The sequence below is a fragment of the Salvia splendens genome, chromosome 10 (assembly GCF_004379255.2).
Source record: "Salvia splendens isolate huo1 chromosome 10, SspV2, whole genome shotgun sequence".
Lineage (NCBI taxonomy): Eukaryota > Viridiplantae > Streptophyta > Magnoliopsida > Lamiales > Lamiaceae > Salvia > Salvia splendens.
In genome coordinates, this window is record NC_056041.1 from 17,072,954 (window position 1) to 17,090,750 (window position 17,797).

General features: G+C 39.2%; 2 protein-coding genes across 4 annotated transcripts; both read left to right on the plus strand.

Annotated features, from left to right (window-relative positions):
• The first annotated feature begins 6,424 nt into the window (after nt 1–6,424).
• LOC121750572 (putative late blight resistance protein homolog R1A-4) lies at nt 6,425–11,659 on the plus strand. 3 transcript variants are annotated; one of them, XM_042145132.1, is made up of 3 exons: nt 6,425–7,683; nt 9,067–11,309; nt 11,382–11,659. In XM_042145132.1, the coding sequence occupies exons 1-2, from the start codon at nt 6,430–6,432 to the stop codon at nt 11,305–11,307; spliced, it is 3,495 nt and encodes a 1,164-aa protein (XP_042001066.1). In that variant the 5' UTR covers nt 6,425–6,429; the 3' UTR covers nt 11,308–11,309; nt 11,382–11,659. The 3 variants fall into 3 exon arrangements, with proteins under 3 accessions (XP_042001066.1, XP_042001067.1, XP_042001065.1); XM_042145133.1 differs by having other exon boundaries at nt 9,067–11,267; nt 11,359–11,659; XM_042145131.1 differs by having other exon boundaries at nt 9,067–11,659.
• A 1,328-nt stretch (nt 11,660–12,987) lies between these two features.
• Nucleotides 12,988–13,633, plus strand: LOC121752695. Its single transcript, XM_042147799.1, has 2 exons — nt 12,988–13,063; nt 13,173–13,633. The coding sequence occupies exons 1-2, from the start codon at nt 12,988–12,990 to the stop codon at nt 13,631–13,633; spliced, it is 537 nt and encodes a 178-aa protein (XP_042003733.1).
• Nucleotides 13,634–17,797: the final 4,164 nt, after the last annotated feature.

Sequence of the window (17,797 nt, forward strand, 5' to 3'; positions counted from 1 at the left end):
TTTTACGATTTTGGTCCTACACATTATCTTTTGAATTTTTGGATCTAAAACATTTCAACTCGGATCACAATCGGTCTCAAGTTAACTTTTCCGTCAAAATTTAATAGTCAATGTTTTTAATCTCGATTTTGACCAAATTAAGCTGTTAAATATGATTATTAGCCCCCTAATTATATCTCCTCCATCGAGCAGAACCTCCTCGTCATCGCCAACCAGGTCCGCGACTCCCTCGTCGAGGCCACCGATGCCGACACCATCGCCTACTTCAACAACCCTGGCTCCCCCGAGATCCTCTACGAGATCCGGATTCTCAACACGCCGCAGCACGCCGCCGCGGCTCGATTCATCATCAGGCGCGGATTTGACGCCAAAAAAGCGGAGGAATTGGCTAGGTCGATGAAGGATTACCCGCGCCGCTTCGAGGAGAGAGACTGAGAGTTTTTTATGGAAATATCCATGTGGATTGCTTGGCTTTTATGTTTTTCCGGCAGGCGCACGAGCATAAAACGACGCCGTCCCCGGATTGGACTATACAGCCTTTGGAGAAAGGAGAAAATCGGGTTTATAGGGTAGTTTACCTTTAAAATAACGTAAATGTACCCATTTTGTTATCTCTTCCATATATGGGAAAAACGCCACCCACATTGGCGTGTTTTTAAGTGAAGACGCCATCCGCATTGGCGTATTACAATTTCGAACCGTATGTCGTCGTATTTTATGTAAGTATAAGTAAGTTAAAACACGCCGACGGGGTTGGCGTGTTACTTAAAAAACGCCACAGCCGTGTGCGTGTTTTATGCCTAAAACGCCACAGAAGTAGGCGTGTTTATACCTAAAAACGCCCATGGAGTTGGCGTATCCACCATAAACACGCCTACCCCGTCGGCGTGTTTGGCTCTGTAACACGCCTTTTGGATTGGCGTTTTATTTGAAAAACGCCAACTAGGTTGGCGTGTTTAGTAGAAACGCCAACAAGATTGGCGAGTCAATACAGACGGTGCACTCCGTCGTGGAAAAAAATGGGTGAAATATCAAACTGTAACACGCCTTTTGGATTGGCGTTTTACTTGAAAAACGCCAACTAGGTTGGCGTGTTTAGTAGAAAAGCCAACCAGATTAGCGTTTTTGTTCAGACTGGTTGCAAGAAATTGCAGGCTTCTGTTTTTTCAGCCAATTATCTTACTAATTATCCCGCTTATTCAGACTGTTGCAATCATTCCCACATCAAAAATATAAATAAGTATAAAAAGAGGAGTTATAAAATTATCGATATAAAGAGTGCAACTCAAGAACAAACACGAATTTCAATTGCATCAACAAATACAAATAGTTGAGGTTTAGTTTAATCGTCTCGCCGTTTCCGCATAAACAGGCCTCGTATCCCCTTCCCGATTCTGGAAGTAGGGAGTTTAGAGGGAGGAGTATCTTGAACAACAACGTTCTCTAGATCCACCCAAAAAAAATCATCTCGCACAGACGACCGCGGTGGAGAAGCGTGGATATCACTGAGGCCAATATCTTCTCATGTACCACCGGTGTGACTGACAAAATGACGACCTCGAACTGCAGATCTAGGTGGAGGTGGATGCACAAAATCGTCATCAGAGTCATCTACCAACTGAGCATCCATCCTTGAAGATGACGACTCTCCGCAGGCAGTTTTCTTCTTGGTTCGTCGTTTTCCCTTTTGCCTCACGGGCATGTCCATGTCCATCGCAGAGCGTTGGGAAGGACGGTAGTCCATCAGCTCAACCTCCCCAGATATCTGCAGACCATCTTCAACCATCCTCGAAATGGTTACCAAAGCCGGATGTTCTGTCATATCTTGGCCACTTAAAAAGTGGCGTATGTTGTGAAGCATCTCCACCTACAATTTTCAAAGTTAATTACATATCATCATATGAATTTAAATAATTAATAGTTTTTTTTCAATTTACCTCGATGTTATGAGAAGATGCCGTTTCATGGAAGCCCTCTTCAGCATGCACTCCAGGTTTGGTTAAATACACCACAGTTATTTGGCGAAACCAATTCATATATTCATCGGTTGCAATAGGCTCAGTAGAGTACTCCAGATCACTCCACACCAAGTTGTGCCTATTGTCCCACTCTTGTATATGATGGGCGTGGTACTCAACCCAATTCCGGCCAGATTTTCCACGGCGATCCTGTTTCGTAAAATCAGTACCGTGGAACCGGTTGAGGAGCGGGATATACGGTTGGACAATCCCAAATTGTCGCAACACTCGTTGTGGCAAGTGTGGCTCAACCAGATTCCAGCAAATAAGAGTTGTTATCGACGTCCATATAAGACGACCGTCAACACAACATTCCGGAAAGTTCCGCTGGACATAAGGTCTCCAAATAAACTACATATGAAACAAATTTATTCAAAATAAATTCAATCAAAAACAACAAACAAAAAACAATTTAAGTTATATAAATTACTTGGTTGGCGTGTATTCTGGAGAACTGATCTCGGAAATTTTCAATGCAATGCCCGGGTGCTTTTACATATGACGACGAACCATTCAATCTAAAAAATTTAAATTATGAGCGAATAACACGGAAATTGATGAAAATTATGCTTAAAAAATGAATTAGTGAACAGCTTACGCGATTGCACATGGTGCGTAGTCTATATGCACGGGATTTAGCATCCTCGGTATAATATTTGAGATTCTCTCCCAAGCCCACAGCTGTAACAAAGTTAAAGCTCCCCCGACATCGGTCCTCCTAGTAACGACAGCTTCACATAAATTGTGGTACAAGCAATCAAGCATTGCACGAAGAAGAACAGAATTTTATTTCCGGAGGTGTTCGGGATCATCAGACCACCAAGTAATAGCAGACAATAAACACGAGCACGCTGAACATATATGTAGTGGTCGTGATCATCACTCAACTCAATCCTCAATTGATTGGATAAGCTTGTCTGCTTCCAAACCATTTCTTTCAACTCAGATGCGTCTGGTACAAATCCTAGATAATCCAAACACAGTTGCTTCCAATATCCCACATCCTTCGTGGGGATGTAAACCGTCACAACCTCTCCTTCAACTTTGAGGCCCCCCATAAGACCTCCACGTCTTCCAATGTCGCAGTCGCTTCACCGACTGAAAAGTGAAACGTGTGAGTCTCTGGCTTCCAACGTTCAATCAATGCGGTAATAAGATGGTGGTCAATGTCCTTTGGTTGACCACACCTCAATATACCGCCGAACCCCATCTGGTCCACTACTGCCAAAACATAGGGATGTATGGGAACATCCCAAATGATTCATTCATATCTTCGGCAGAGTACGTCTTCTGATGGAACTCCTGCCCATATATTATTAGAGACGCGTTGTCTCTGAAGATACAATACAAAAGGATCCGCAGGACCACATAAGAGCCGACGACGAGAAGTTGAAGATGATGCCATAATTTATCTACACAACATTCACAATTCAAATTAAACAATAAACAAACCTAAACAATTTCAATAATTAGATACAATTTAATCCAATATCACAAAATTGAACACCAATATCAAATAATGCACAATACACAAATTCACCTACACAACATTGCACAAAATCATAACACAATTCACGTACACAACATTAACAATTCAAACTAAACAATATACATCAACCTAACAATTTCAATAATTTGTCACTAGGGTTTAGGTTTATAAGCCAAATAAAACCCACATAAACCAAGTCAATTTGCCCAATTTTTAAGCTATAACAACACTAGGGTTTAGGTGTAAATCAAATTTATACTCTAACTAAACACCAATATCTCAACTATCTCAACAATACACAAATTCACTTAAACCCAAACAATGCAACATCAATTTACAACCCAAATAAACCTAAATAACAACGGTATTCAATTACTCTAATATTGTAAAAAATAAGCATACTAACCGGAAAATTTATCAAATACGGGGAAGAATAGCACCGATTGATGGAGGGAGGGCCAAATCACCGATTTCGGGGAGGAGAGGTTGAGAGAATCGTGATTTGGGGAGGAGAAGATGAAAACACCGGACGAAAATTTGATGTGTGTGTTGTGTGTTTCGCGTTTTGGGGAGGAAGACTGACATAGGGTTTCTGACTAAACACGCCGATACCGTTGGCGTGTCTAAGTAAAAACGCCATTTCCGTTGGCGTGTCTAATGAAAAATGCCAGTACGGAAGGCGTGCTTAACTTGAACCACGTCAGTGTAGAATATCTCTCTATATTGAAACACGCCAGTAGTGAAGGCGTTTTTATCCTAAACACGCCAACCAGCTTGGCGTGTTTTAACAAATACTGTATTTCAATACAATACGACGACATACGAATCTAAATTGTAAAACACCAATGCGGGTGGCGTCTTCACTTATAAACACGCCAAAGCGGGTGCCGTTTTTCCTATATATGGAAGAGATAACAAAATGGATACATTTACGTTATTTTAAAGGTAAACTACCCTATAAACCCGATTTTCTCTTGGAGAAGGCTGTGGAGATGGCGGAGACGGAGCGGGCGCAGCTGTGAGTGCTCGAGGATTTGGAAGGGAAGGAGGATGAGGATGAGGATGAGGATGAGGATGAGGATGAAGTTGAGGATGAATTGGCTCAGGCGCTGCGCGTGCCGGTGGTTCGGCTGGCGTAGAAAATCTTAAAATACATATATATAATTACAAGAGATAAAGAACTAGTTCTGGATTCATAATTATAGAATGCAACAAGGCATGTCAAACTCAGGATCACTAACTAATGCTACATAAATATACTTATATAGCGGCTGAGGGCCCAAGGGACCCCCATGAACCACCGTGGCTTCGCCACTGATTCGATATATCTAGAGCTAATATGATGAAATATTTATTTCTTATACCAGGAGTATATTCTAAAGAAATTTGATTGGGTTATTTCTATTTAGTATCATTTGACGTCTTGATCTTTCTCGTTTACCACTTCTATCGTTCTCGACAAAATTAATGTTTAAATTACTCATTCAACTTCAAAAGGAGGTGTTCTAGATTACATTACAACGGAAATGTTGACAAACTAATCTCGAAATTACGGATACCAATCATGGTATTTTTTAATAGTAGGAGTAGATGATATCTCCATTCAGTCGATGTTTTTTTTTTATCATGCAAGTAGATAATTTGTGCGTATTTGGTAAGTGACAGTCGACATGCCACCAACTATTTTATTTTATGTATACATATTTTTCCCGTCAATTAGTTTAGTTACTAGTTTGTATTTTTGACTTTGTGTGTAGAAGTGACCTAATGATAGCTCCATCAGTAAGTTAATGCATACATTTCAAAACAAAATCGCTTGCATATATTGATTCTTGATTTCTTGTGAACATATTTAAGTTGCATGAATCAAGGGAAATTCAGTGACGGATTACTATTTTTAAAATTACGAAATGGTGAGCGAGAAGTTAGGAATTTCAAGTGATACAGTATGACTCAATAGATATACAGTCGACATTTCTATATAAAATAATACGCTCATACAATTGTTTTAATAAATTGGTTGTATTTATTGTGGGAAGTTAGAAATCCACTTTCGTTATAGTTTTAAAGTGATTAATTTAATTTTGGTGGTTGTTGATAAAATAAGAGCCATATTTTTGTTAAAGAAATTGATCGGGGAGGGTTTAAAAATGGAACGAGTAAGTTATTTGTGGACGGATCGAATAAAAAAAGTGAGTAACTCCTCCATGAACTAAGGTATATTTTGAAATTTTATCAACAAAAAACTAACCCGCGCCTCCCTAAGATATTTTTTTGACATCAAAATCATGATTTCCTAAACTAGGATTGACAGAAAATATCTCATTCAGCACGTCACACTCCTAAATTAAATGTTTTAATAACAAATTTATAAAAATAAACCTTTTCATATATAATATAATAACAAATGAATAATATTTATTTGAAAAATCTATAAAATTATGAAATTATACACCCTACTTTTAATTTTTTTTCCTATCAATTATAATTAATAATCAATATTCTCGGAAAAAGTGTCAATAATTTCAAAAAATATAATTAAATGTCGTAATTTTGTGTAATAAATTCTTGATAATAAGTACTGCATACTTCAATTAAAAACATCCAAAATTGAAACTAAAGAAAAAATAAAATGAATATAGTATAAAAAATGAAAATGATATATTTAGTTGGACGCAGACCTTGAGGTCACGGGTTCAAACCCCACCACCCGCTGGGAGACTTTCGGCCTTAATCCGCAAGCCCGGTAAAGCATGATTAATCCGATTCCACCGAAGGCGAATTCGGAACACTTGTGGTCAAACAAAAAGGATCACTACTAATAAACTCACCCACTAGATTAAAAATATTTAACTTAAAATTTGGTTTCTTGGTTTCATACAGTGAGGACTAGGTCACAACTAATCCAGTTTAACTACTACTATGATCAAATATAACATCACTTTCTCATATTACACCATCGAACACCCTAAAAACAACACACAATTAACAATCGCAACAAGAAGAAAGAAAAAAACAATGGCTTATGCTGCTGCGACTTCTCTCAAGCAAACAATAAACAGGCTACTATCTTCTTCCAACGTTTCCATTGATTCTTCGAGTCGAGAAACCCTAGATATTACACACGATCACCTCACATCCTTACAAGAAACCCTCAAAAAATCGGACGAACTCCTCAGTCTCAACAGCGACAAATCGAGAGCCTTGGAGGGAAAAATCAGAAATGCGATACACAGCTTAGAAGACTCCCTCGAATCAAAGTTTCTATCAGGTCTCGAAGAAGAAGAGGCCGCCATTTCTTCGCTAGACCTGAAGGAAGTATCTCACGAGTTCAACTCCTTCGCGGAAGCAGTGAAGAAGATGAAGGAGGCCTACAATCAAAATCTCGACAATCCATCTAGTAATTCATATATTGAAGGTGAAAATGCATCACAACAGACGATTGATTGTGATGTTGAGATGGTTGGATTATCCGATCACTACAGCGATCTGAAAGATCACGTGATGAGAGTGATAAGGCCAGACGACTTCGGCTTCTTCTCCTTCTTCGGCAGACCAGGCACCGGACGATCCCTTCTCGCCCGGGGCGTCTACGACGACACACAGCGCTCCTTCGACTGCAGCGCCTGGGTGAGGATAGGGTCAGCATATGACCTCACACAGCTCCTCTTAAACATAATTTCTCAAATAAATGAAGTAGATGATCACGGAATCCTGAGCTCCAAAGGAGAGGAGGAATTGGGGGAATATGTGTACACTAGTTTGGAAGGAAGGAGGTACATGGTTGCGTTGGACGACGTTCGTGACGCGGACGTTCTGATCAGCCTGAGAAGATCATTGCCGGAGCAGAACAACGGAAGCGTGGTGCTGCTGACGACGGGATTAATTGAAGTTGCTGAATTCGACAAGAGCTTTGTGCTCCTTAAACCGCCGACGATAGATGAAGACTTCATCTGGTCCTACATTCTGTCTATTTTTTTCGAGGGCGGTGTTGCACCGCCGGAGTTTGAGGAAATTGTGAGGAAGATTGCACGAAACTGTGGATGTCTGAGACTGGTGGTGGCCAGAATTATTCTGATCTTGATGAGGAAATTGAAGAAGGAGGCGGAGGACTGGAACAGGCTAGCTCAGGCTCAACATGATCCCGTTTATACCATGGATGATGAATTATCTGAGGTATAATCTCCTCTAAATTATAGTTTTATCTACTAATAAACATGTCACCTTAGCAATGATGGGATAGAGAAAGTATATTATTAGAACTAACATTTACATTATTAGTACTAACATTTATATCTTAACGTTTCTAAAAACCCGTAATATTAGTAATGTCTCAGCTAAGATTGACACATTTATTTTTCGCAGGTGTTTTGAGAAAATTATACTAATAAATACTCTCTTCGTTCCATAGTAATGGGGACGTTTCTTTTCGGCACGGAGATTAAGAAAAATTACGTTAGGTGAGTTAAGTAAATGGACAATAAAGTGGAAAATGAAACAGGTAGAGAGATGAAGAGAGAAAAAAGTAACAGAGAGTAAAATATGTGTGGAAAAATGTGTTGACTTTTACTAAAAAGGGAAATGACTCTATTACTATGGAACGTACAAAAATGGCAAAATGACTCTATTACTATGAAACAGAGGGAGTAGGTTAAAGTGGAGAGAAAGTAAAATAAGAGAGAAAATAATACTATACTTATCTGTCTCTCTTACTTTATCTCTTCTCTGTAACTATTTATTTTCATTTTTCAAAACAAGTGTGGGAAAAAATGTGTCGTCTTAGCTGGGACAGAGGGAGTACAATTTATCCTCATTATTACTATTTAATATAATAATAATAATTATTAATTACAATATAGTTGAAATTGATCGTAATTTTTGCCTACAATATTTCACAACCATTCTTAATCGTAAATTTACCATCACGAATTCACAAGTATTTGGTAGTAGTTGTAAACATTGACCCTATTTCGAAACTTTGAATTAGCCCTGTTTTTTCCTATTATTCAAAACAACGAATTGTCAACTAAGACCAAGTCACATGAATTAAGGGTAAACGTTGTGACATTAAGCTAAAAGTGACAATATATTTTACAGTTTTATATATGCCGTAGCTAGTTTGTCATCTTAACAAAATTGATACTACTATTTTAAAATATATAAAGTCTAGTTATCCCCTTATTTCTTCCTACTCATTCACAAGTGAAACCCAGTTAACTTTTAGGACGAGCGGATCATTATTCACCGTAGTTATTAGGAGTGTTTGATTATGCATGATGATAAAATAAGTGATTCACAAAGTAGATGTAATACATTAATATTTTAGTTTTTCTCACAAAAGTTATCACATTTCTTATTTCTTCTTTTTAAAGAGTTTTCTTTCACATCAATATATAAAAATATATTTTTTCTCCCCATTTAATATATACAAACGACACCTGCTCAAATCTTTTGTCATAATACCCAAGTGTGACAGTAATACTTTCTTGTTCATTTTTTCTATTATTAATTGTGTATATGTATTAGTGTGAATTTTCCCTTGTTCATTTTATTGGGCAGGCATATGAAGTACAAAAATATCTAAGAGAGGATGATCAAGTATGGGCGAAAAATCTATTTGCCGTATCCATACTAATAGACAAAACCAAGGAAATTCTTTATCCAGACAGAACATTTCCAAAAATGGGAATTATGTCAATTTATGGAATGGCCGGAGTTGGCAAGACTACTCTTGTCAAAAAGCTTTTTGAAGACCCCTCAATTATGCATCTCTTCCATCATTGTGCATGGGTCAATATGGGCCCAAAATATAAATCAGAAGAAATCCTTGTAGATATTCTAGCTCAATTATATCCTTCTATTGATAGACAAAATATAAAGGATGATCCAACATTAGCTCTGGATTTGTGCACTAAGAAATGCCTCATTGTGCTAGATGATCTATGGAGCCAAGCTCCGGTGCATATCTTGAAAAACTTGCTCCCAAACATCAGGGGTGAACTTGTCGTTACGACTAGGCTAATCAAGGTTGCAAAGTTTGGGCCATTGGATAGGTCTAGGAAAATGCGTTTCCTAAATAAAGACGAAAGTTGGGATCTTCTTCGCGACAAGGTGTTTGGCGATGAGATTTGCCCTGTTCGACTTGAAACTATGGGAAGGAAGATTGCTGAGAGTTGTGAAGGCCTTCCTCTCCTGATTCTCTCAGTCGCGGATAAGCTATCCGGACTTGAGAAAACATTGGAGAAATGGAGCATGGTAGCATCTGGAGAAGTACCGGTTATTAGGGATGCAGAGAAAGAAATATCGAACTCGTTGCTTCCGAGTTATGAAGCTTTACCTCAACACTTGAAAGCATGCTTTCTCTACATGGGGGGTTTTCCCAAAAAGTTTGACATCCCTACCTCTAAGCTCATCAATTTATGGTTTGTTGAGGGCTTTATCGAACCAAATTCGTCTCAAACTTTTGAGGATTTTGCTGCAAGATGCTTCAAGGAGCTTGTTGATTCTACTACTGTTATGGTCAAGAAGGGATCTGATTTGGAACATAACAAGACTTGTGTTCTTCATCCAGTATTTTGGCATCTCTCACGAAGGGAAGCCATCGAGAGTAAGGTTTTCCACATCTTGAAAATTTGTGATGTCAATTCAATGGAAGATAGTATGAAGAGCCAACGCAGATTATGTATTCCGAATAGCATTTTATTGGGAATCATAGATGAAGCAATGCCGACCTTCTCAACAATACGTACTTTGCTATGTACCGGTCCACTTCATCAGTATCCAGTTCCATTACGTTTCAAGTCAAGAAATTTGAAGGTTCTAGAAGCTGTTGCAATCCGTTTCTACGAGTTTCCGATTGAAGTAGTGACATTGGTTCAACTAAGGTACCTTGGCCTCACCTGTGATGGAAACCTCCCACCTTCCATATCCAAACTTTGGAATCTTCAGTTCATGACAGTGAGACAATACTTGAGCATCAAATCCTCCAGCTATTCTTCATATTTGCCTAATGAAATATGGAATATGAAAGAGTTGAAGCATCTTCATGTCTCAGGTCAGAAGCTACCCAATCCAGATTGTGAGGAGGCCCTTTTACCAAACTTGTGTTCACTCATAGGTGTGAGTGTGCATAGTTGTACAATGAGGGTTTTGAAAAGAATGCCTAATCTTAAAAAGCTTGGAATTCAAGTTGAATTGGCACCAGATGACAATAGTGATCCCTTAAAATACTTGGATCATATATATCATCTTAGTAAACTGGAATCACTTAAATGTGTGGTTGTGAATCCGGATCTCGGGTTAGAAGATGTTGCCCCACTTATTCCTAGTTTTATGCTCCCATCAAGCCTTAAAAAGTTGAGTTTGAGTGGGCTAGGATATCCTTGGGAGTACATGAAGGTAATCGGAAAACTACCGAATCTCGAAGTGCTCAAAGTGAGATGCTATGCTTTTCTAGGACCAACTTGGGAGATAGGTTGGCATGATTTCCCCCAACTCAAATTTCTTTCAATAGAAGATGTTGATTTGGGGAGTTGGGAGATCAAAATGCCTAGCATACAGAAACTGGAGTTCTTAAGCTTTAAACATTGCTACAATTTGGAAGAACTCCCATCCTATTTGCCTGTTTGTGTTCGAAAGATAGAAGTAGTTGAAAGCCACCCTTTATCAGAGGTTTGGGCAAAGAAAATGAAAGAGAAGAATTGGAGGAGGGAGGTACAAACCCTTGAACATGATATCCGGTCTTCATGGAATGATTCAAGGTTTAATCAAATTGATGACTCAGCTATCCATAGAAATTAAAGGTTAGTAATTTTAAATTTTGATTAATCTCATTTTTCATAACATGATCAGGTTTATATGCCTTGACGGCGTAGAATGAAGCTGAGTTTGGTTAAGAAGGGAGTGTAGCGTGTGCTTAAGAGAAAGGAATGCAGCTCTGCAGCATAAGCCATTTCTCAAAGATAGCGGCTGCAGTGAAAGACTCCAAGTATACGCAGTGGTCTGTGCTGCGGTGATAAATGAAACAATAACGCAATATCTATGGTTGTCAATTTGTAATGAAACTTAAGTCAACTGTCTGAATCATGCAAAACCTTTCCTGCTAATGTTGCTATTTTTTATTTAGTTTTATTTAAAATTATTATTATTGATATTATTTCCATTTTATAAAAATTACAAGAAAAAAAAATCACGAGTCAATTTAGTCTTATTCAATTATTTCAAGTTATTGAAAAAAAATGAGTTTTACTAGTTTTTTAATTTTTTATACTACGATGTACTCCCTCCGTTCCAAGGAAATGACTCATTCCTTGGGCAGCATGAGATTTTATGCAACTTTATTTTGTACGTTAAGTGGAGAGAATTAAGTAAGAGAGAGTGAATAAAATAGAAGTAAAAATGTTTCCATTTTTAGTAGTGAGTCATCTTGGTTGGAACATATCAAAGAGAAAAGTGAGTCATTCCGGTGGACGGAGGGCGTAGTATAAAATTAAAATAATACATCATCCTTACTATAAAAATAGCAACTTTTGAAGTAGTACAAGTTTTAATGCATAATTATTTCAGTAAAAAAAAAGAAAAATTAAAAGTGCCTGAAGAATTGTTAGTAGAAAATGATTTTCTCCTTATTAGAAAAAAAGTTCCTTAAAATAGAACTATTATAATTTAAGAAACAGACTAAAATAGAAATAGTTGTTATTTTTTAAAATAAGTAGAAACAATTCTTGTTGAATTGAAATGAAAACCAAATAGTACTAATAAGTTGCCAAGTAGATTGGCTGGTCCACAGAAAACAAATACTCTCTTTGTCCTTTAAAAATTTGTTACTTATTTCTATTTTTGTCTGTCCTAAAAATTTGTCACCTTTCACTTTTACCATTTTTGGCAGTGGACCCTACTTCCACTAACTCAATTCCTCTCATATTTTATTATAAAATTAATATATAAAAATAGGCTCACATGCAACTAATTTTTTCAACTCATTTTCAATTAAATTTCTTAAAACTCGTGCCAAATCAAATGGTGACAAATTATGAATAGACTTTTAAACAGAGCTCATCAATTAAAACATGTACTCAAATTGAACTGCCATTTAAATCTAGGTACATGCTTATTAGAAGTTCAGACCAATTTAGGATCTGCTGGACGAGTGGGGAGTGCCGAGGGAAGTGGGTTAGGGTATTCTGCACGTTCCAGTTAATTCAGAGGTTAAGGACATTGCTCATTGAACCCAGACCCCACATGGCAACTTCACAGTGGCTTCGGCCTGGGAATTGATAAGGCACAGAGGGGAAAAGCTGGGAGTGTATGATTTTATCTGGGGCAAAGGCATCAATCCCACAATCTCGGTGTTCCTCTGGCACTTGTTAGCCAATAGGATCTCGGTGGACGTGAAATTTCAATGGAGAGGAGTTTCCCTTGCCTCTAAATGCCGCTGTTGCTCGAGCCCAGACGTGGAGACAAGGCTGCACCTTTTTGTGAATGGCGAAGCAACTGCTGAAGTATGGAATCACTTCTCGAAATGGTTTCCACAAGTTCCGGAGTTCGCAGGACAAGGGCACAGCCTAAAGCGACGGTTGAGGTGGTGGTAGAGACACATGGAAAGTAAGAATAAACATCACATCTGCATCTTAATACCTTGCTTGTTTTCTGGTATATTTGGACAGAGAGAAATGGGTGTGCTCATCTTGACAAGGTCTTCAAGGTAGAGAATGTTTGCAAGAGAGTTGTGATGCACCTGAGAAATCTGGTCCTGGCAGGGCGCCTCGGGCCAGAGCAATGGAAAGGTTGCGACCCGAGGGTGGATTTTATGGTGGAGCAAGTCAAACCTGGCAGGGCGAGAAGGGTGGAGAAAATTCAATGGAAACCACCCGACTGGCTTTGGGTGAAGCTCAACACGGATGGCTCGTGTGAGGGGTTAACAGGCAGGGCTGGAGGGGGAGGCATTGTTAGAAACCACCTGGGGGAGACTGTGCCAGCCTTCTGCTCTCCGGTGCTTGCCTCTTCGGGATTCGAAGCTGAGCTTGATACCTTATTAGAAGGTGTTCTAATGGCCAAGCGTTGTGGCAATAACCTGTGGATTGAAACCGATCCTGAAATGATGTGTCGGATTTTAGAAAAGGGTTAGTTGGGTCCGGCGGTGACTAGGCACACTATGGCAAAAGTTATCAGGCCATCCGCAACGCTGTCTCTTATACATCTCTTAACCGTCCCATCTCTTAACTATTCACGGGCCCACTGTACTTTTCACTCCATCTCTTAACTAAGAGACAGAACCTGCAACCCTCCATCTCTTATTCGTCTCTTAACCATCTCTTAACTTCCTATTCATTCAATTTTATTTTTTATTTTTATTTCCAACAAATTCAATTAATAAAAACACATTTCATTAAATAAAATAAAATTACAACATAAAATAAAAATAAAACTTAAAATTCAAAAAATAAAAAAACACATAATTAAAATCCTAAAAAATAAAAATTACATAATTTAAAATACAATTTGATAGAAATTAAAAAAAACTACTCCGCCGACGAATCATCCCCCGAAGGCGGTGGCGGTGCACTCAAACTACTTAGAGGCGGAATACCAATAATAAAAGTACTAGACATGAAAGAAATTGATAAAACCCAAGGTTGAATCTTCAATCTTCAGTCTTCTCTTGCCTGGATCTGCAGAGCTCCGCTCCAATGGAAGATGGATGAATTATGTATGGAATATGGAATGGAAGAAAGTGTAGAGAGGGAGTAGGATTGGAGGCTCTGAGATGGGGATTATGAATTAGGTTTAGGAGTATTTATAGGCTAGAAAAAGGGTTAGTCTTGGTTATTTTCGTGCCCTACAAGAAATGAGAGAGATTTGGTTTCACAATTTAATAATTTATTCTCTTTCTTGAATTTCCGTCAGCTTTGACTGCATTGCGCAATGTTCGTAGAATTGTAATAACCTTCTCTACAGAACTCCGATTGAGACGTTTAAGGTATCCACGCGAAGCTCTTTCGAAGAAGAAGAGAATGACATGTAGTAAGCACTTATTGGACTTCAAACTTGCTGGCAGAATGGGCTCGAATAGAGGCTGCTACACCTTGGCCTTTTTGCATCTTTTTTCTATCTCTTTCTATCATTTATAACCAAACACATTCAAAATACCAAATGTATAATATATGCAATTTAAGAACATAATTTGTATGATTGACATTTAAAACTAGTCAAATCTAGCCCTTAAAAACATGCAAAATCCGTGTTTGTCATCGCCTCGGCCCCTCCTCCCTCTAGCCGCCTTCGCCGCCTTGGTCCTTACGGCCGACGGCGCCCACGGGAGGACCCCCGGCATCGTCTGCCATGCCCTCAACCTCCTGCGAGGCAACCTCGTGTGCGGCGCTGCCCGAACCGCACCACTAGACGAGTATTGGTCACCCGCCGTGTGCTTCGTGCGCTTCGAGGTTGAGCCCGAGCTGGACCAGACACCGTCGGCCCACCTTTCCTCATCTTTGACGGCCTCCCAAACATCGACATATCTGAATTCTTTGCCGGTGTCTTCGAAATAGACTCGCAAAGCCGATCTCAGAATGTCGGCTCCCGTGGCTCCGCTTTGGTAATGACCCGCTTCGTTCTTGTAGATGCCGCATAATTTTTTGACCTCTCTGTCGACTCGGTCAAAGTGAGCGTGGAGCATCTTCAATGTGCGGCGGCGGGACCCCTTCGGCTTAATCTCGTTGTAGGCCTCGGTGACCTTTTTCCCGGAAGCACTTTTGGGTTTGTTGATTCCCGACGATGGGATCGTACGAGACGCTGATCCAGGCGTTGTATACAGCCATCGTGTCCTTGTGGCTGTACGAATGCCGACCTACAACCTCCTCCTCCTCGGCCGCCTCCGCCTCTTCCTCCACCGACCTGGAGCTTCCACCGCCTCGTCCTCCTTCCGGAGAGGGTTCATCCGGATAATCCTCCCGAATTTGGGATAATCCCTACGAACTCCTTGGGGCGGAGGGACGAGCGTATGCATCAACATCAAAATGGGGTGGTTGGTACTCCGCTGACGTCGACGAGCCCTGGGTGCCCGGCGTCGACGAACCGGAGCCGGAACCACCCAAGACATTGTACATGTCCCCCCAGTCGCCAAGCGCGTTGATGTCAAACCCGCCGGAGCCGCCACCGCCATAGTTGTCGTCACCGGACATTTTGTGATGACAATTGGAGAGGTTAGATGAAAATTGAAGAGGAAATGGAGATGATTTGAGAAGAATAGATGTGTATTTGTGTGTGAAATGAGGATGAAATAGGAGTATTTATAGAGTAAAAAAAAGGAAAACGGTCGAAAAACGGTAATATTACCATTTTCAATTTTTATTTATCTATTTTTTTTATTAAATTCAATTTTAAAAAAAAATGATTTATTGCCTCAGCGTGACGAAGCCCACTCGCAGGCCGGCGAGTGGGCGTCACGCATGGCGCCGGAGCGCGCCACATTGCGCGAGCTCGTGGCGAGACAGCCCGTGATCTGTCTCGGTGGGACGGGCGCCTCGGTGAGACCGGGACGAGACGGGAAGCCGCAACACGTCTCGCCGCCGTCTCGTCTCGGCGAGACGACATACGAGCCACCTGCGGGACGCATTGCAGGTGGCCTCATAGAGCTAAGGGAGATTCACTGGAAAATAACGTACATACGTAGAGAGGGCAACAAAGTGGCAGATTCTCTTGCGTCGATAGGAAAGATTGCAGTGCTGCAGAGAGGTTTGAGGGGAGCTTAATCCCGGCTCGAGCAAGAGCTTTGGCAAGGCTCGACCAGCTCCGCATGCCTAACTTTAGGTTTTGATTTCGTTTTCCTTGGTTGTTTTTGTTTCTCTCTCGTTTCCTGTTCCGTTAAGGAAGATGTAATGTTTTGTAATACTCTTCCTCTTGGACCTTCCACTTTTGGGAATGGTCGTTGTATAAACTTTGTTTACATGATATATATGGGATGAGGGTCCTACTTAACCTTCCACCGTGAAGGTGTTTAGCAAAAAAAAAAGTTCAGGCCTATTCCAGGCCCAAGCCCGATTTACACTTTTAGTTACTTCCTCCGTCCACAATTTTTTGTTAGTCCACAAATAAGTGTCTTATTTATCTTTTTACTATTTTTGGTATTGAACTTCACATATTAACTTACCAAACTCATATTTTATTTTAAAACTAATACTACCTCTGTATTTTAAAAATAAAAACTATTTCTATTTTGGGTCGTCTCTTAAAAGTATAAACTTTCTATTTTAGGAAGTTGACCCCACAATCTACTAACTCTATTTGCACTACTTTTTCTCTTCCTCTCTCTTAGTTTACTCATCTCCCCTCTCTCGTACTTTACCAATTGTTCTCTCTTATTTTACCCATTGTGCATTAAAATCCGTGTCGTTTCAAATGTTTCTATTTTTCAAATACGGAGGTAGTTTATAAAAATAGGACACACACTCCACTAACTTTTTCTACGCATATTCTATCACAATACATTTATTAAAACCCGTGTCAAGACAAGTCAACTTAGTTCACTTAATCGTGGATGGAGGGAGTATATGTAAACCTTAAACCCTAATCACTATCCCTATATTTTGGACTCTTAGTTATATCTAATTTAATTATTTTATCCATTTATATATTTCACATTTCCCTCTTCTAATTTAATTTTCTCAAATATAATTTTAGTAAGACATGTAAATATGCACATTTAATTGTTTAATAAATTTCAGTATAGCATTTAATGTAATTTTAAAATCATTCAACAATTATATATATTAATTATAATTAAATTTAAATAGTAATAAATTAATATAAATCTTAAAATATAAGAATACATGAAAAAAGCAGTACTCCATTTTACATTGGCCTAGCCTAACTTCAATCCAACTCAGTTTAGTTAGCTTTAATTGGTCCGAACAAGACCTCAAGCTGACCGGGAGTCAACCAATAGTCAACTATTTCCATACTCTAATCTCAATTGTTTACAGTTCAAATCGGCAAAATCACATGTACTAATATCTAAATTATGTCAAACACTCTTTAGCAAAATCACATGCAATAACTAAATTAAGAGGAGAACGCATAGATATATTTGAGAGAAGAGAGAAGAAAAGTGACCTGCAAGCTGGTTCTTCACCGTCGTTGTTCCTCCTTCATCAACAGCACTTAATTCTCCCTCTCATCCTAATTTCGGAAAAATCAAAATTGAGGTGGACAACAAAAAAAGCCTATGTTTGAAAAATGTTGGGTTATATAAATGATGTCATCTGATGAGGCTTAAAATGACGTTTTTCCATAA

Coding starts and splice junctions, on each gene's coding strand:
- LOC121752695 (XM_042147799.1), top strand. CDS start 12,988: ATGGCGAAGCAACTGCTGAAGTATGGAATCACTTCTCGAAATGGTTTC. Junction 13,064..13,172: donor CCGGAGTTCGCAGGACAAGG/GCACAGCCTAAA, acceptor ATATTTGGACAG/AGAGAAATGGGTGTGCTCAT.
- LOC121750572 (XM_042145131.1), top strand. CDS start 6,430: ATGATCAAATATAACATCACTTTCTCATATTACACCATCGAACACCCT. Junction 7,684..9,066: donor TGGATGATGAATTATCTGAG/GTATAATCTCCT, acceptor TTTATTGGGCAG/GCATATGAAGTACAAAAATA.